Below are 19,923 nucleotides of genomic sequence, written 5' to 3'. Positions count from 1 at the left end.
GAACAGAACCGGAGACAAAGGGCAGCCCTGGCGGAGCCCATCACCCACCGGGAACGAGTCCGACTTATTGCCGGCAATGCGAACCAAGCTCTTGCAACGGTTGTATAGGGATCGAATGGCCCGTAGCAATGGGCCAGACACCCCATATTCCCGCAACACCTCCCACAGGACACCCCGAGGGACACGGTCGAATGCCTTCTCCAAGTCCACAAAACACATGTAGACTGGTTGGGCAAACTCCCATGCACCCTCAAGTATCCTGGAGAGGATAAAGAGCTGGTCCAGTGTTCCGCGACCAGGACGAAAACCGCATTGTTCCTCCTGTATCCGAGGTTCAACTAACGGACGAACTCTCCTTTCCAGCACCCTGGCATAGACTTTCCCAGGGAGGCTGAGGAGTGTGATCCCCCTGTAGTTGGAACACACCCTCCGGTCTTGTAATCTTTGCTAACCACAACATGACCTGATCGCTGGATTGAAAGTTTCGTTTTTTGCTTTAGCATCATTATTCCTGCGATGTCTTGACACAACTAAGTGTTTGAAAATGCTCTTGTGTTCCAAGCAAGCTTTTGTTTTCAAGCTACTCTGTCTCTTCTTATATGATGCCCTCCATTTATTTATAGTTCAGTTCAGTCATGACTGCAATTTGGTTCTCTTGTTAATCTTTAAGGTATGTTTAACCGCTGTTCACACGTGTGTATTTCTTTATCCCCCAACATGTTCTATTTAATATGCACTGCTATTGATTTATTTCTTATAGCAACATCCTTAAAAACACATTAGAGAAGAAAATATGATGATTGAAACAAGGTTATTTATGTTTTCTTTCCATTGTCTAAGCACAAACACTATAACAATTTTAAGACAAAACGAGTTTATGAAAATCAAACATCTCTTTAAGATTTACACCAACCTATAAAATATACTGTACAGAAATTTTTTGTTATAATGCTATTTTACATATTCACATACATACATATTTTGCACTTAGTGCAATATTTTGTCTCGTCACATACTGACTTAATTGCAATATTTACATAAAAATAGTCCAGTTTGACATCTTTACATGAATTTGAGGACATTTCATCACTCTGAAATTTTTACATGTTTAACAAAACAGAAAAGCCAAACATGACAAAGCGTCATAATAAGTGCCATTCACTGTGTGTCGGTAGTTTATACTTGGTGATTCTTGGCTGGTGTGTCAGAGCTTAGACGTCTATAAACCGCCTCTCCTTTACTGATGGAGCTCTGATCTTGTGTCGACACAGCGGGCAGGTGCCAAACTCTTGACAGACTCTGGAGTCACAGTGTTTACATAAACACCGGTGGCCACAAGGCAGTGTGATTCTGGCCTCCTTCACCATGCACACCACACAGACGTTATCTATAACCAGAAGAGAGAGACTCTAATTACAAATGCGACATCAGGCATATGTGAGACCACACTATTACAACTGATTTCACTGATCACACTCTGTGGTCAGAAATGTGCAACGGAAATCAGACATTAATGTTTGGAGGGACTGTTTTTACCTGCTGGGATTTCCATGTCAAGACAGGACATGCAGTCATCAGGTCTGAAGTCTGAAACATCAGGAACTGAACCAAAGTGACTGTAAGAATCAGGTGAGATGAGCGGTTCGGGTGCAGGACAGGATCTTCTAGTGCAAAGGAGCTTTGTTTTTTTGGAGCCTGCAGCAAAGACAAAAGCATATTTCAACAGTTAGTCATTGTTTATTGCTGTCAGTGCATATGAAATGCTCTGCCTTCACAGAACAGGAAAAACCTGCTGTAAGGCAGATAAAACTGTGGTTCTAGTGAACTTGCCTTGGAGTAAAATGGAGCGCGTCTTCCCGTAAATGTCTATCATGGCCCACAGAGGCTGGCTGAGGTCCACTCCTGTCAGCCACTTATACCGCCTGTTGCTGACAGCTACGTATATGCTGCCACCATGAGAAACCCAAAACTCCAGCTCTGAACCTGCTTGGCAGTAGGATTCATTTACAGGCACAGCCCAGTGTCCAGGTTTGTCAGTGAGGTTGGGGATGGCCAAGCAGGGCAGGGGCAGAGATCTGCTTGAGGGTGGCACAGTGGTAAAGCCCACACGCAGAGCTCCCTGCCAGTTGATCGAATCCCTCTCCACTCTCAGACGAATCCTCTCCTGGACTCTCACTGGACGGTTGCTGAACACCAGCCCATTCTTGAAGGTGTTATCAGTCTTCTCTGCGAGTCGACCTCCATGACTCAAGCGGACCTTTTCTCCCACAGCCTGACGGTGGAAGTTCAGACGACCAAGACAAAGCAGACTGCATCTGTGTGACACCTCTGACTGAAGAACTACAAAGAATAAAAACACACAGTTATGAATGTTGATGTCAAATCATGTTATTTCCAGAGAATTACTTAATAGCAACAATCACAATAACAATAAGTGTCCCTTACATTTGTGATGTGTAGGAACCTCAAAACTATTTTTTTTAACTGAAATTAGGTTGGGTTTTTTTTTTGCCTGTCCCGTTTGGTTCTTTTGCCATCAGAATTATTGTCTTAAGGCGAGGAAAGATGCCCAACGGATTTACTTTACCAAATTGACCATCACAGCCTTGCCGTAATGGTCTATTTGATTCACCTTTTATTGTTTATTTTATTTTATTTTATTTTATTTTTATTTTCACTTGCTAGATACAGGACAGACTTGAATTGAAATGAGGTTTAAAATTTTAAAAAGTTCAACAAAGATTTTTTCAGTTTAAAGGTCAATTGGTCATGTCGCAAATTTTTATAATTTTCATTCTTATAAAATAATAATAATGATAATAATACTAATAAAAATAAAAATAATGCTGTGTTAATAGGTGAATTGCCATATTAATTGGATTAAAGAAGCTACATATGTCAAGCTGTTTTTAATACTTCATATTAAAGTTAAATTGTGCAAACTGTAGCCAAAATTTCATTTTCATTTTAACAGTACAAAAGCAGACATATAAATAAGTCAGAATAAAACTAGCAAACTCCCGCACTCTTGTTTTTGCAAAGCATGCGGAAATCTGGACGTCTTTCAAGCTGACGAGCTAAAGTCGTTGCACAAAGTTGCATTTGTTTGGTACAAGTTGTCTGAGTGGTAAACTTAGTTCATTATTTGGCACTTTGCTTTGTATTGTGTTGTCTTAACAGGGATACTACTTCTTAAATGACAAAACTGGTGCTGCACTGGAGCACATGCTAGATTTGGGGAAATTTGCAAAATCTTTTGAGCTGCAGCATTTTGCACCCCCTTACTGTGTATTACAATAAAAGTACATAAACAGCTGTTATGTGTTAATTTATGCAACTAAGTATCAGCTTGATAATGATTTGTTTATCAAACTGAGAAATATAGTTCTCTCTAAAGACTTACCAGAGTTCTTGTTTTTATTTTCTCTTGCCATCTTGGAGATGTAGAAAAAACTTGTCATACAAGTCTTGATGCATGATGAGGTCGAGTGTCCTCAAGTCAGGTGTGTTGACTACCTTTTAATCATGGAGTACGTGAGGTTTGAAAACAGAAACACACCCAGACAAAGGGGAGGGACAGAGGGAGGCACCAAAGTTTGGAAATTTACCTGAAGTGTACAATAACAGAACTTGGTGATCTGGGCTTTTATTGTGGATTCCCAGTTTCCTTTCCACCCTTGTTAGTTTAGTATCTTCTCTTTGTGCATTTCCCTCCAGTAGTTTGTTGTTGTTTTAATCAGCTGATTGCCATTCAGTGTGTACATGTAACATCTCTATGGCTCTTCCAGTTTGAAATGTCACATGAGTCTAATCTTGCAATCACTCATCACAATAGCAAATGCAATAGAAAAAATCTAAAACACGAAAATTGAAACATTTCTTCTATTTTTTATAGTTACATTTAATGTTTTATAATAATAATACAAGTTTGTTGTTGAGTTGGTGATATACTTCATATGGCTTTAGCTGAATAAAACAAACTACGTATTCAAAATCTTTTCTTCATATTTATTTAATAAATGTAAATTGTGGAAAATATATCCAAAGTTACCTCTTAGCAGTGTAGATATACAGTAGTTAAACATTTAATAAGTCATAATGAAACTAGCAAACTCTTGTGCTTTCACTTTAGAGAAGAATGTGAAGATCTGGACTTCATCCAAGATGAGAAATTAAAGTCAATGCTGGAAACTGCAGCGTTTCTTTGGTAAAGTCTGAGTTGCAGTTTTAGTCACTAGATGGCTTGTCTTGATTTGTTTTGCTGATGTGACACACCCACACGCAGGTACCTTGTCAGTGTTTTATCGTCAGTGACAAGATTTTTATTTCCACAGAACCATAAAGTTTGTAGTTTCTTTTTCTTATCGCCATCATTTAACACTTCAGTGTGCAGCTCATTATTAGCACTCTTTCTTTGAACTCTAATTGCTTTACGGCACTTTGCAGCTTTTTAATGCTTATGTTTGGATTGTCTTGTTTTTGTGTCACTTAATCAGAGTTTTAACAGTCGTCTATTTCTTTCCTTTTACAAACCATACCAAGAACAATATATTACATGAGAGGGTATGGAGTGAGCTGTACAACACACTTTTTGGGGGTTTTAACAACGCCCCTATTACTACAGCCCTGGCCTTTCAAGAGGAGTTGCTTGTTGCACTAAGTTCTCATGTTTTGCTGTTCTCTCACCTGTACCACCTCAGTGGTTTCCCCCATTTGCCATGTTGTCCTTTCCATGTTTTTTCTTTTGATTTCAAGTTTGAGCATGTTTGTTTTATCCCTCTAGTCTCATTTCTTTCCTCAACCTTATTTTTTCACTCTCTCCATGTTTTAGATTTTTTGCCTGTTTTTTGGTTTTCAGGCTTCATCTGCTCCTCCTGAATGGTTTGATTCCACAAAATGACTAAACGGACCATCGCCTGGATTTAAAGGTTTTGAATTTTCCGAGAGTTTGGAGTCCTGAATGTGGGGCTTTTATGGATCCTTTTTCCAAGTGGGCATATCGACATTTCTGATGACTTCGATCCAAATCCAAACATTCACATTTAAATAATTATATAGTTCAAGTTCGAGTTCAAGTTTATTTATATAGCACTTTTAAAACAACAGGTGTTGACCAAAGTACTGTACAATAAAATGGACAAGGCAATAAACATAAAAAAACTGAATAGTGTTTTAGAAGAGAATAACATCCTTAAAAAGAGAATAAAATCATAAAAAAAGAATAATAGTAACAAACTCATGAAGAACCAAAAGCCAGAGATTAAAAATGGGTCTTTAGACGACTTTTAAAAGTATCCAGTGTTGGGGAGGATCTGATATGCAAAGGCAATGTATTCCAAAGTTTGGGGGCAGTCACAGCAAATGCCCAGTCTCCTCTATGTTTTAATTTGGACCTAGGGATAACAAAAAGCATTTGGTCTGCAGACTTCAAGGATCTTGGGGGAGAATACCAGGTTAGGAGATCAGCAAGATGTGTAGGGGCTAGTCCATGCAACGACTTAAAAACAAGTGTTAAGATCTTAAAGTCAGTTCGAAAGCTGACTGGCAGCCAGTGTAGTGATGGAAGTATAGGAGATATATGATCTCGCTTGCGTGTGCCAGTTAGGAGCCGTGCTGCAGCGTTTTGAACTAGCTGCAGTCGACCGATTGATGAAGAGGTGAACCAGAGTAGATACTATTACAGAAGTCGAGGCGAGATGAGATGAAGGCATGGATCGCTTTCTCAAAATCTCTGAAACAGAGAAAGGGCTTAACTGTTAAGACATGTACCAGCAGTGTCAAAAAACATCTTTCAGTAACCTAGGTGGAATGATATCCAGGGTACATTTTGAAGCTCTCAAGTTTCTGACAACTTCATTAAGTAATGAAAGGGATACTGGCTCGAAGTGATCAAAAACAGCCAAGGTTGGAGTATAAACACCTGGGTCAGAAATGGGAGGAATAATGTGGGATCTAATATCTACAATTTTATTAATGAAGAATTTCATTAGATTCCAACTTATGTTCACTGCTATATGAGGATCAGCAGTGGGAGGATTAAGAACTGAGTTTATAATACCAAATTAAATCCGAGGTTTATGACAGTTGTTGGACACGATCTTGGAAAAGTATTTTATTTTAGCTGCTCTTACAACTTTCTGGCAACTTGACAGGGATTCTCTAAGTGCCTCAAACGACACTTGGAGATGGTATTTTTTCCATTTTCTTTCTGCTTTTCTACATGCCCGTCTGCATTCCCTGGTGTCATTATTTAACCACGATTGGGTTTTAGGTTTTAGATACCTAGTGGTACAAGGAGCAATGGAATCCAGTATTTCCAGACAAGCTGAGCTGAACAAGGAAAGCAGACTATCAGTGGTCGAATGAGTGGTACTGTCAGTAGGTGATGCCGGATTTAGATTTTTGTAGGAATGGGCAAAGCGATCTGCTGTATTTGAATTAATCGTGCAAGATCGGAGCTTGGGCACAACAGATCTACCAGGCTGACCTGAAAAGGGAAACTCAAATAGGACAGGCATGTGGTCCGAAAAATGTATATTACAGATTTCAGTGTCAGTGACTGATAGGCCGTAAGAGAGTACGAGAACCAGGGTATGACCGCGTTCGTGAGTTGGGCCTTTGACTGACTGGACAAGATTAAAGGAGTCTATAAGGTTTAAAAAAATCATTGGTCAGTGGGGTATCTAAACAGCAAATATGAATATTAAAATCTCGTATGATTAAAACACTGTCATATTTTGGTAGAACACCAGCCAAGAATTCAGAAAAGTCTTGTATAAAGTTCTTATTATAGTTAGGAGGTCAACACACCAGCGCACATAGCACCGGAGTGGACAAGTGGATTTCATATAAACGTATATTTGTAGATTAAAGGGTAAAAATGTTAAAGGATAAAGGGTAATGTTTGGTGACAACAACATGACCTGATCAGTGATTTGAGAGTGTAATTTTTTTATGCATATTTGCATCATTATTCTTCCTACGCGCAAACACAAATGCACGTTTGGAAATGAACACATTGTAGCACATTTCTGTTCTTACAATCAGCCACACAGTCTGCTCTTATCTGAAAACCAACATTTATTTTTACTTCCGCTCATTCCTGACTGTAGAGATATGAGCTGTAGACAGATGCTTCTTTTCCTAAACACACTTCACTGAAAAAAATTGTTTTTGAGGGTTTTGTTACAGCATGTACCCTTAAAACATAATAGAGTTTATGTTTTTTACCATCAACACATTACAATTTTCAGACATACAAAAATACAACACTGCTTTAAGATTTGCATAGAAATAGCAGCAGATTTTGCATTTAGTGCAGTATTTTCACTGTAACAGTCACTCTGTAACTTCTCTTTGGTGATTTCTGGCTTCTGTCTCGGAGCTCAGACCAGACTTGAAACACACCACTACTCACAAGATCAGAGCTGATGAAGCTCTGATCTTGTGTCGACACAGCGGGCAGGTGCCAAACTCCTGAAAAACTCTGGAGTTGCAGTGTTTACATAAACACCGGTGGCCACACGGCAGTGTGATTCTGGCCTCCTTCACCATGCACACCACACAGGTTATATCTGTGAGCAGAAGAGAGAGATCCTGAATTAGAAAAATGTGACATCAGGAAATGAGACCACACTCTGTGTGAAATGTGCAACTGAAATCAGATAGCGACTTTTGAAGGGACTGTTTTCACCTCCTGGCATTTTCATGTCAAGACAGGAGATGCAGTCATCACAACTGAAGTCCGAAACTGAACCAAAGTGGCTGTAAGCATCAGGTGAGGTGAGGGGTTCAGGTGCAGGACAGGATCTTTTGGTACAAAATAGATCTTTTTTCTCTGAGCCTGCAGCACAGAGAAAATAATATTTTAAAAGTCATTCAGACAACATTTATCGCTGTCAGAACATGGGAATTGCTGTGCCTTCACAGAACAGGAAAAACCTGCTGTAAGGCAAATATAACTGTAGTTGAACTTGCCTAGGAGTAAAATGGAGCGCGTCTGGCCGTAGACGTCTATCATGGCCCACAGAGGCTGGCTGAGGTCCACTCCTGTCAGCCACTTATACCGCCTGTTGCTGACAGCTACGTATATGCTGCCACCATGAGAAACCCAAAACTTCAGCTCTGAACCTGCTTGGCAGTAGGATTCATTTACAGGCACAGCCCAGTGTCCAGGCTTGTCAGTGAGGTTGGGGATGGCCATGCAGGGCAGGGGTAGAGATCTGCTTGAGGGTGGCACAGTGGTATAGCTCCCTCCCAGTTGGTCGAATCCCTCTGCACTCTCAGATGAATCTTCTCCTGGATCTTCACTGGACGGTTGCTGAACACCAGCCCATTCTTGAAGGTGTTCTCAGTCTTCTCTGCGAGTCGACCTCCATGACTCAAGCGGACCTTTTCTCCCACAGCCTGATTGTGGAAGGTCAGAGGACCAAGACAGCGTGAGCTGCATCTGTGTGACACCTCTGACTGAAGAACTACAAAGATAGAAAATGGAAACATATGAAACCATGTCTGTGTCCTAAGATTTATTCAAGATTTTTTAACTGCACATTTTTCAGGTAGGTGACATATCACATTTACTTAATTAAAAGAAGCTACATATCAAAGTTATTGCTTCATATTTAATAATACATTTAAAGCCAAAGTTTCCTCTTAATAGTCTAGAAATAGATAAACATGTAAACAGAAAACTGCTGTGGTTTCACAAAGAAGCTTGTTTGGTCTGGACTTCATCCAAGCTGAGAAATTCAGTGCTGGAGATTGCAGTGTTTGTTTGGTGAAGTCTGTGTTGCCGTCTCAGTCCACTAGATGGCCTGTGTTGATTTGTTTTCTGTGTTTTATCATCATTGGAAAGATTTTAATTTCCAAAGAAACAAAGCTTCTAGTTTCTTTTTATAAGAAACTTCAGTGTGCAGCTCATTATTAGCACTCTGTCTTTGAACTCATTTGCTAATCACTTGCTTTATGGCACTTTGCTGTTTTTCAATGTTTACTTTTGCATTGTCTTGTTTCTATATTATGTTTCTGTAAAAGAATGAAATGAGCTGCTGTAAGTTGATTTTTGCAACCAAACATCATCTTGATAATGATTCCTTTATCAAACTGAGATATAAAATTCTCTGTAAAGACTTACCAGCGTTCTTGTTCTTACTTTCTCTTGCCATCTTGAAGGTGCAAATAAATCTTGTCATGCGAGTCCTGATGGATGATGAGGTTGAGAGTCATCAAGTCATGAGTGTTAACTACCTTTGAATGATGAAGTACGTGAAGTATGAACACACGCCCAGCATCACCAGTAAAGGGAATGGGGAGGGACAGAGGGAGGCACCAAAGTTTGGAAAATTACCTGATGTGAACAATAACATAATTTGGTGATTTGATTATTAGTCATTTCCTCTTTTATTTTTTTATTCCAATGTTCTTTGCACCCTTGTTAGTTTCGTCAGATTCTCCACCTTGGTTTGAGAAAATTATTTTAATTATTTAATCATCTGTACCACCTCTGTGGCTTCTCCTATTTCCTGTGTTGTTCTTTCAGTAGTGACGTATTGCTGCTGTCGTTCTAATTTTCTTTTATTCCCCTTTTGAATTCAAGTTTGAACTTTTCTTCTATTTTATACATGTTGTAGATCTTTTGCCAGTTTTTTGGATTTCAGGCATCCTCTGCTCCTCCTGAATGGTTTGAATCCACAAAATGATTGAAACGACCATCGTCTGGATTTAAAGTTTTTGAATTTGGAATTTTTCCAAGAGTTCGGAGTCCTGAATTTGGGGCTTTTTTGAGCTCTTTGTTACAGTGGACATACCAACATTTATGGTCATCTAAATTTTAACTTGTGTTCACAGTTGGGTGTGTTGGAGCGCCAATATCAGCTAAATGAAGACATCAGGAAACCTAAAGACCAGTGTTGGTCAAGTTACTTGAAAATAGTAATTAGTTACTAATTAGTGACTACTGAAAGTAATCCTGTTACTTTACTGGTTACTTTTTTTCAAAAGTAATTATTTACTTTATTACTTAGTTACTTTTTAAAAACATGATACACAACTTGAATATCTAATAAAGCAATAGACATTTTATCCCAATTCTATTTATTCTGCAAAATCCATCATATAAAATTGAATCAAGTGAAAAAGTCTCTTTTAAAAATTGTTTTATCAGTTTTAATCTTTTAACTTTATGCATATTGCATTAAGCAAAAATTATACATGCAAGTCTTTGACTTGGAGACATTTTTTTAACCTACTTTCTGCATATTCCAGCATATAAAATAAAATTATTTTTTTGTGTTTATATTCACTCTTTCAAATAGATGCAAGTAAAACACAGCAATAAATAAATAGAATCAAAGATTCAGTGGCACTAAGTCCTGTCACTCTTGAGTCTATTTTCACCTGTTTAGCAGGAGTGGAGCAGGCGGAGGTTTGCCTGGTGCTGCAGCGGTCATGTCAGTGGGGGGATGCCGGGGTTTCTCTGTGAATTTCACATTCCTGTTCAGTGTGTACAGTGGAAGCTAATGTTTTTGTCACTTTTTACGGAATCAAACTCAAAGTAAGGTCAGTACGTCCACAACGCTGGATGGCCGTACTGTCTCCCACACTTCATATTATCCATTGCTGATCAACACACATCTGTTGTTGCCACGGGCGTCGCACGCTCGTACGTCATTGTCACGAGACACTCCCGCGAACAAAATCACGGTTTAGTAACGCAGTGTGCTTACAGGAAAGTAACAGTAATCTAATTACTTTTTTTGCAATAGTAATCCCTTGCTTTACTCATTACTTGAAAGCACGTTACCTTAAATGCGTTACTGCCCATTTCTGCTCACACCAAAGGTCTTACTGTTGTTACGTTTTCTGTTCACAGATTGATTTAATATTGTTAGTTTTTACTCATAAACACCAACTTTAAGTACTGAACACAAACTCAAAGGCAGCACAAACATGTCTGATTGTGTTAATTTTAGCCTTCAAGGACAAAGTGCAAACAAATATTTGCTGTTTCAGTTTATTTTGACCACTTTTATGTAATAATTCACTCTGATTATTTATTTTTAGTTTGATGAAACATTTTATAAATATTGAAATATGTAAAAATCAAGTAATGATGGAACTAGGTTCATTTACTTTCACATTTAAAGAATTATATAAACACATGTTTGTGAATTAAAAGGTAAAAAATGTGTTTGTGTTAAATTAAGATCGCTATGGTTATGTTTGGTGGCCACAACATGACCTGATCAGTGATTTGGGAGTGTAGTTTTTCTATTATCAGCCACACAGTCTGCTCTTATCTGAAAACCAACATTTATTTTCACGTCCGCTCATTCCTGACTGTAGAGATATGAGCTGTAGACAGATGCTTCTTTTCCAAAACACGCTTCATTGAAAAATATTGTTTTTGAGGTTATTTTTAACCCTTAAAACATAACAGAGTTTATCTTTTTTACCATCAACACATTACAATTTTTAGACAAAAATACAACACTGCTTTAAGATTTACATCGAGGTAGAAAAGTACGCTGTACAGACAAAGTTATCATTATAAATAATATAGAAATAGCAGCATATTTTGCATTTAGTGCAGTATTTTCACTGTTACAGTCACTCTGTAACTTCTCTTTGGTGATTTCTGGCTTCTGTCTCGGAGCTCAGACCAGCTCCTCTGCCGATGGAGCTCTGATCTTGTGTCGACACAGCGGGCAGGTGCCAAACTCCTGAAAAACTCTGGAGTTGCAGTGTCTACATAAACACCGGTGGCCACACGGCAGTGTGATTCTGGCCTCTTTCACCATGCACACCGCACAGGTTATATCTGTGAGCAGAAGAGAGAGATCCTGAATTAGAAAAATGTGACATCAGGAAATGAGACCACACTCTGTGTGAAATGTGCAACTGAAATCAGCAATGTTTAAAGGAACTCTTTTTACCTGTTGGGACTTCTGTGTCAAGACAGGAGATGCAGTCATCATCAGTGAAGTCTGAAACATCAGAAACTGAACCAGCAAGTGAAGTGAGAGATTCAGGTGGAGGACACGATCTTCTAGTGCAAAACAGCTCACGTTTCTCTGAACCTGCAGCAAAGAGAAAAAAATGTTTTAATAGGCATTCAGACATTTATCACTGTCAGAGCATGCTGTGCCTTTGGACACCGAGAAAAGCTGCTGTAAGGCAAATATAACTGTGGTTCTAGTGAACTTGCCTAGGAGCAAAATGGAGCACGTCTGCCCGTAGATGTCTATCATGGCCCACAGCGGCTGGCTGAGGTTCACTCCTGTTAGCTTCTTACACGGCCTGTTGTTGACAGCTACGTATATGCTGCCACCACGAGAAACCCAAAACTCCAGCTCTGAACCTGCTTCACAAACAGATTCATCCAGTGGAACAGCCCAGTGTCCAGGCTTGTCAGTGAGGTTAGGAATGGCCATGCAGGGCAAAGGTAGAGATCTGGCTGAGGGTGGCACGTTGGTAAAGCCCACACGCAGAGCTCCATCCCAGATGATCGAATCCCTCTGCACTCTCAGACGAATCCTCTCCTGGACTCTCACTGGACGGCTGCTGAACACCAGCCCATTCTTGAACGTGGCCTCAGTCTTCTCTGCGAGTCGACCTCCATGACTCAGGCAGATCTTTTCTCCCACAGCCTGACGGTGGAAGTTCAGAGGACCGAGACAGAGCAGACTGCATCTGTGTGACACCTCTGACTGGAGAACTACAAAGAATAAAAACACAAACACAACAAATTATTTTACAGGCAGAACATGGTTTAGTAAATGAAAATCACTACTGTAACAATATACTTGCATTTAATGGTTAATTAACAGGTTCTATGATCTATCATCAGTCAGATTCAAGCTGTGTGAGTGTGATCATTTACTTTAACAAAACATTCTTGTGAAATTTTATTTGTTAATATTTGATCTATGTATTAGTAATTATACTTTAAATCATGTTAACGTAACTAATATAGTAGTTCAAGAGTGTTCACTTTTGACTAGTACATGAAGTTTCATCCACGCTTAGTAACCTTAAGCTTAAAGCGAACTCTACAAGTTGCCTCATCTATCTGTCAAAGGTGAGTTGCAGTCAGCTTCGTCTGCAGTTTCAAAGATTTATCTTGCAGGTGTGACTCACACAGTTATTGTGTATACCTTCATCAGTAACAAGCAGACCATTTCCTGTAAAATATAAACTTTCTGTTCTCCCTCTCTTATCTGCAGTGGTGCCACAGCCATAAAACATTTCTTAATCAACAGTTTAGAAAATATCTTTTACACACAAAAAGAAAAAAAAAATGCTACTAACATGTGAAATTGAATTTGCATTGCTCTTTCATTTAGTAAAATCAATTACAACTTTTTCTTGTTGCTTTTTATGCATCAAATTCTCTATAAGGACTTACCGGAGTTCGTGTTGTTGCTCTCCTTCACCATCCTGAAGAGATAAGTAATATTTCTCATATGCGTCTGAATAGAAGATGTGATCGCGTCTGTGTGTTGGTCTGGAGCACATGTGGTTTGGAAACAGAAACAATTCCAGCATGACAAGTTAAAGAAGTGGGACGGACGGGAGTGAGGGAGGAGCCATACTTTGGAAATTCACCTAAAATCCCCCCTGAAAAAAAAAAGACCAGGGTAGTTTTTTGGTTTTTTTCCCCCATAGATTAATGTTTGTCTCGTGATTTCTTTTTAGGTACTGACCTTTGGAGTAAAAGTTCAAACAAAAAAGCACACAGACACATTATGATTTGTGTGAATTCTGCTCACGTGCAACTAGTTTCATTTTCATTATCTGTAATTATTTTGTGGCTTAGGACAAAAGACAATGTTCATGACGAATAAGAATGTGTTTGGTCCTGTATCACTGTCTCAAAAAGATTTTTCAGTATCGTTTTCTTCACTTAACATGCTGCACTCACTGCTGTTTCTATCAGAAATGCAGTGCAGCCTCCTTCCCATTAAACACATTAAATACCAATTATATTATCTTGTTTTAAGATTTGCATCATGGAAATTTTTCACCATATCAAACATATTATTTCCGGAATGACTGTGAGTGTGAACTTAAAGGAGAATCTAGACATGCCTGCAATGAAAGCACGTGACGCTTCATTACACATCTCTGGCTGGTTGTGATTAATCTCTAAAGCGGATGTGTCGCCCTCTACAGGCGCTATGATTGGCTGCTCAGGTCCCGTGACAGGACGAAATTATAGCTTGTAACAGCTGTGAGATCATGACGTTCGGAAATTTACCAGCTCTCCCCCTTTTCCCAAGAAAATCCCAACATTTCGTCACTGATAGACTGTACGTAAAAGCAGCGATGTGTTCCAACGTGTAAAACTGATTGTGAAATGAGAAGAGCGTGTTGTGTGCACTAATTATGTCATTCAACTTGTATTTTGCGCCTATTGGGTTAAGAATGCAATACTTTCTATATGTCATGCACTTAAAGCATTGAGTACTTTATTTAAAAAACAAAAAAATACAAATAATAAAAGTCATAACCTGATATCTGTAAGTTTATATAAAGGTTTATTATTAAACTGTAATCAAATAGTTAAAGAAATTCCAAGAAACACGAAAAAGAAAAGTCCAGATATGAGGCCGGAAATAGTCCTCCCACAGGACATGTTTAACCTACATGATAATGGGTGAGGAAATTGTGCTAAAGCTATTGCAACACAGAAACCAAGGTCTGCCTGAGTCATTAACTCTTTTCAAAGCAGCCACTGTGCTGCTGCTGTTTCCCAGAAACAAGTCCACAGAATAACTCTAATATAAATCACAACAATTCATTTGCATGATTATAAAATCTGATGGGGTTTTTTTTATGACACATAGTTAAATGACACAGTTGCCTGTCCTCCTCAATAGTTTGTTAATGTGCAAAAACAGAGTGGATTACATGACACATTATTACACTGATAAATAAAATAAGAAATGAGATTTTGCCAGTGAATATGGCATTTAATTTAACCAATGTCCTTTGCCTGACAACTCTGTGTAAGACACATTTTGTTTAAAGAGATTAAAGATATAGATGTGCGACAAATTAAAGTAAAACTCTGTAAGATGCTGGGCCACAGGAGCAACTTTACTGCATTTTTTTTCCTCCCTTAATTCTCAGTGTCCTAATTCAACAAGGTGCTAAAAATGTTCTTCAGAGATTTTGGCCCACACTGTCAAATCTGCAGCAACATCGTTTCTGTGCATCCTTGATGCAAAGCTCCTGTTCCACCACATGTCAAAGGTGTTCTATTAAAATGAAATCTGGTGACTACGGGGGCCAAGTGAGTACAGTGAACTCATTTTCATGTTCAAGAAACCAGTTTGAGATTATTTGAGCTCTGTGACACCCACCAGAACATGTGTGTACTGTGGTTATAAAGGAACAAATGTTGTGAATAACAACACTCAGGTAGGCTGTGGAGTTTAATTCATGTCACTTGGCACTAAGGGGTTCAAAACCAAGAAAATATCCTACCAACAACAAGAAGCCAGGATGGATCCATGGTTTCATTTTGTTTTCATGCCAAATTCTGACCAAATGTCTCAGCAGAATCTTATAATGGCAATTCAGTTCAATCCCGTTTCATTTCTATGGCACCAAATCACAAAAACAGTTGCCTCTAGGTGCTTTATAAAGACCTCACGATAATACAGAGAAAACCCCAACAATAAAACAACCTACTTATGAGCAAGCACTTGGTGACTGTGGGAAGGAAAATGGCATTTTAACAGGAAGAGACTCCCTCAGAACCAGCCTCAAAAGCCTCAAAACTCATGTAAATCATCTTTCTTCTCCATTTCAATACTTGCTTTGAACAGATTGTCTTACTCGCATCTACATGCTTCAGTTCACTGAGTTGCTGCCTGGTAACTGGCTGTTAGATATTTGTATTAACCAGCAGTTGTAGAGGTGTACTTAATGAAGTGGCCAGTGAGTATATATTTGACTAAGGGTGGTGCTTAGATTGATCACCTTTCTGATAATGCCTCGGTGGAGGTAAATAGATTTATAAATAGGAATAGGAAAGAGGAAAATAAATAATGATAGACCAAATCCTCACACATCACAGATTTAAGAATGTCTATCTGTAAACCAAGTCTTTATGTTTAGTTTTTCATTTTATAATTATATAATATACAACAAACATTTAACATTTTCTATATACAAAACTGGACTGTTCTGCTATCAAACTAGGAAACAGGGGAACCCTTCCTCCACTCCTCCTCTTCACTCCAGCTGCACTCACACATGGCAGGCCATCAAAAAATCAACTTGTTCCCACTCCACCTGTTCAAAACGCTATTAATCTGCTGCCTTCCAATAAAAGGCTTGGCTTTCACTGAGGAGCCAATAGAATGGCATTAATGCTGCGAGACCCAGGCCAATCCCAAGCTGCATTCTAATGTGGCCTATCTTTATCAAGGTGCCACTCCATTTCCAGATACTGCTTATTTATGATTTCTGAGGAGGGAGCCAGCGGGAGGCATATGTCTTTCGGAGAACACTAAAATCCGTGTCCAGAGGACTCGCAGGAGACTTCAGATATGGAGCTATCACATGCCAAGCTGTGGATAAGAAGAAATCAAATGTGCGAGTGAAGTTTATTTTTCGGATGTGGTGGCAACTTTGACAAAGATCAGAGACTTTGCTGCTCGTGTTCCTAATTGTTTGACTATCTGGAGACGGAGGGTGTGGTACCAAACTCCGACCTCATCTGCTGGTGAGAGAGCTCGTTCTTTGGCCACCAAATATCTTTTTCTACTTGGATCTCATTGGATGTGTTGATAAGACCTAGAGGAAGAGTTACCAGACTTCCCATGGATCCAAACATCCAGGGGTCTTTCCTGTTTAACAACAGCCTCAACCAGTTCCCCTCAGACATCAAGGCACCAGTGTGCCAGTACTCAATGCCCAACTCCTTCTACAAGCTCAGCCCGGGCCTGAACAGCCAGCTGCAGCCAGGGACGCCTCATGGCATCAGTGACATCCTGAGCCGCTCCATGGTCGGGGTGGGCTCCTCGGGCACCGCCACCCTGCTGCCCGGATACTCCAGCATGGGGGGGTTCAGCCCCTCTGTCACCAGCACTTCCATGTACTACAATCGAGACTACAATTCCTCACTGGGCGGCTTCTCCAAACCCAGCGCTGAGTGCCCGATGAAGAGTCGCAGTGTAAACTGCTGGGCAGAAAGCAGCTGTGAGTGGAGAGGAGGGAGGCAGCAGTGCACCAACAGTGAGTCTAAATACTGCAGAGCGGGCTCAGCAGCAGCAGCAGCTCCTCAGCACTGTCATCACACTCTGATCTTCCACTTTAAAAATGGAAACATTATCCAGTAAATACACAAATTTCAGAATCAGATCTGTTATAAACTTGTTATCTATTGAGTTCAGACTCGAGGTTAGATTTTTGATATGACTAAAACTTTTTCTCTCTTTTTGTATTAAAACCTTGAAAATCCATTTATTAAAATGTAACAATCTGTTGTTTATTAGAGGTTGTGCAGACTAAAGGAAAATACAAACAGATCTTTTAAAAACAATTTATTTAATAAACATGTCAAATATTCATTCAAAAGATTTCATTCAATTATGTAGATGATTGAAAAATTATGTTTCATTTAATTCACAAATGGAGACATTTTACTTCGGTTCAGTGTATAAACAACAAATACATGCAGTCTATGAGGGAAATATATATGTGGTCATTTTTTTCCCTGAGCAATGAGCCAAAATGCTGTGGCATTTCAGGCAGAAATTCAGTCCTGTGTCATACATCCGTTTCCTGTAATGTGTTTTTATTTTTTATTTTTTTCAGGCAGTGGTCCTCTTGGGGAGATGTCCAGCAGGAAAAAACACACCAGGCCGACATTTAGTGGACATCAGATATTTGCTCTGGAGAAAACTTTTGAGCAGACAAAGTATTTGGCAGGGCCAGAGAGAGCGAGACTGGCTTATTCTCTGGGAATGACTGAATCACAAGTCAAGGTAACGTCGCCAGAATCTGCTTACATTTGAGATGAGTGTAAATAAGATTTTTATTTTTGTGTGTGTTCGACAGTTCCACTGATATATATTCCTTGTGGTATATTTGTTTTTTATACCCAGTAGTGTTGACTTGTTTTGAAAGCTGCCACATAAAAAAAGCATACATGTCGTGTGTAAATTCAAGTGCAGCGATAGAAATCTGCAGATCATATACCAGCACATACTCACCCTCAAGCAGAAATGGGGACACAGATTATTTTTCCATACCTTTTCACGTAACACAATGCTTAAAAGAATACTCGATAAGCTGCAGGGCTCCGGTCTACAGGAGTTAGATGACAACTCCCCCGTGCGTTGTGTGTTTTCAGGTTTGGTTTCAGAACCGGCGCACCAAGTGGAGGAAGAAGAGCGCCTCTGAGCCCAGCTCCACACAGACCAACCACTCGGGGCCGGCCGGAGAGGCCTCGGAGAATGAGGTGGAGGACGAGGAGTACAACAAGCCTCTAGACCCCGACTCTGACGACGATAAGATCCGATTGCTGCTGCGCAAACACCGCAGGGCTTTCTCTGTCCTTCGCCTCGGGCCGCACCACATCTGATGCACTTCCTGCAGGCTATAGGCTACACAGGCACACACAGAGACACACGTACAGGCATAAAACTCTCTCAGCACATATGCATGCTGTAATAAATTTCAAACTAGTTTGCAATACGTTTAACTGCTGAGCTGTTTCGCATGATCGGAAAAGGCCCGACAAAAAACATTAAAAGGTCGAACTGACGCAGAGTCTTTAAAAAGTTACTGTAAAAAAATCGATATCTCTGACTTGTTACACAGTTACTTATGTCACAGAAAGTAACCTTAAGTTATTCCTGCACTCCAATTTTGAACAGCTGGGTCGTTTTCAGTTATGCGTATTTCAAAATAAAGCTCTTCTAAATCCTTGTGTGACTTGCATAATGCTGTCGAAATGCTTTAGTAAACTCTATATACCATAAAACACTAAGATCACAGAGCCTTCGCCCCTAAAGTAGACGCTAAAATTAAAAGGCAGTGTGAATTTTCTGAATTTACTTTTGAATATAATTTCCAAGAACAAGGAGATTTTCCGTGATCGTTACAAAAAGGCCAGAGAAGAGAATGCGTGATCATATGACACGCATTCTAACGTATACGGTTTCCAACAAACTAGAAAGGTAGACTTTTTAAAAGTGGGGGTGGGGGTGTGGCCGGAACAATAAAAGGTAAGCAGACAGTGCTGACGTGCTGTAAAGTGTTTTAATCGTCTACAGTTTGTTTGCTTTAATTACATTTTAGCTTGAAGTTGGCTCAAATCCAGGTCTTTGACTTTGCTTTGTACTCATACTTACTTTTTAACCACACTGTAAAAATATCAAGGTGTATGATATAAAAAAACATTACTGTGCACATTAAATTATAATTAATTATTTATCAGACATGTCTTTTTTTGTCTTTTGTAATGTGAAAAATCAAACTTAAATGTAGACAATTTGGGTCTTGAGTTATGCTGATGTGGTAGCTGGTTAAAGGGGCCAAAGCAAAGGCACAAAAGCTAAAGAAGGTCAAAGGTCAATTCTAGTGTGATTTACTAGTGTGGTGGGGCTTAATTGAAGACAATGACCTCTGCAACCCATTTCAACTTCAAATCAATACCAGCAGAGCAGCTTGGTCACCATTTAGGCTCAGTGTCCGAACAAAAGCATGGGAACGCCGCTAAGACAATCACATTTTGCTTCAAAGAAAAGTCTGAAAAAAAGGTAGTTGTTCTTGCAAGTGTTAAGAAAGATGTGTTTTGGTCTGGCACACAAGTTCAGACTCCATGTGTGGGTGAGAGAATTCCTTCTCTGACCACCAAATTTCATGTTTCAATTGGAGCTTGTTCGCTGCGTTGCTAACCAGTCC

General features: G+C 39.5%; 3 protein-coding genes and 1 pseudogene across 3 annotated transcripts; 1 reads left to right on the top strand and 3 right to left on the bottom strand.

The window, feature by feature from the left end:
- Positions 1-871: 871 nt before the first annotated feature.
- Positions 872-3,489, bottom strand: LOC146696749 (E3 ubiquitin-protein ligase NEURL3-like). Its single transcript, XM_085474148.1, has 4 exons — positions 3,404-3,489; positions 1,831-2,340; positions 1,537-1,695; positions 872-1,387 (listed from the first exon to the last, which is right to left on the bottom strand). Exons 1-4 carry the CDS (start codon positions 3,459-3,461, stop codon positions 1,212-1,214), a joined length of 903 nt encoding a protein of 300 aa, XP_085330274.1. The 5' UTR covers positions 3,462-3,489; the 3' UTR covers positions 872-1,211.
- Positions 3,490-7,867: 4,378 nt separating this feature from the next.
- Positions 7,868-9,164, bottom strand: LOC146696748 (E3 ubiquitin-protein ligase NEURL3-like; annotated as a pseudogene).
- A 1,707-nt stretch (positions 9,165-10,871) lies between these two features.
- LOC146696747 (E3 ubiquitin-protein ligase NEURL3-like) lies at positions 10,872-13,508 on the bottom strand. The gene is made up of 4 exons (XM_085474147.1): positions 13,406-13,508; positions 12,206-12,715; positions 11,934-12,077; positions 10,872-11,818 (listed from the first exon to the last, which is right to left on the bottom strand). Exons 1-4 carry the CDS (start codon positions 13,461-13,463, stop codon positions 11,655-11,657), a joined length of 876 nt encoding a protein of 291 aa, XP_085330273.1. The 5' UTR covers positions 13,464-13,508; the 3' UTR covers positions 10,872-11,654.
- Positions 13,509-16,517: 3,009 nt separating this feature from the next.
- nkx6-3 (NK6 homeobox 3) lies at positions 16,518-19,435 on the top strand. Its single transcript, XM_085475010.1, has 3 exons — positions 16,518-17,247; positions 17,830-17,999; positions 18,368-19,435. The coding sequence occupies exons 1-3, from the start codon at positions 16,833-16,835 to the stop codon at positions 18,596-18,598; spliced, it is 816 nt and encodes a 271-aa protein (XP_085331136.1). The 5' UTR covers positions 16,518-16,832; the 3' UTR covers positions 18,599-19,435.
- Positions 19,436-19,923: the final 488 nt, after the last annotated feature.

Source organism: Copadichromis virginalis, linkage group LG12 (assembly GCF_057382275.1).
Source record: "Copadichromis virginalis isolate Kocher_CV1m ecotype Utaka linkage group LG12, C_Virginalis_male_GT1.1, whole genome shotgun sequence".
In the NCBI taxonomy this organism is placed as follows: Eukaryota; Metazoa; Chordata; class Actinopteri; order Cichliformes; family Cichlidae; genus Copadichromis; species Copadichromis virginalis.
This window is presented reverse-complemented; position numbering and strand designations above follow the sequence as displayed.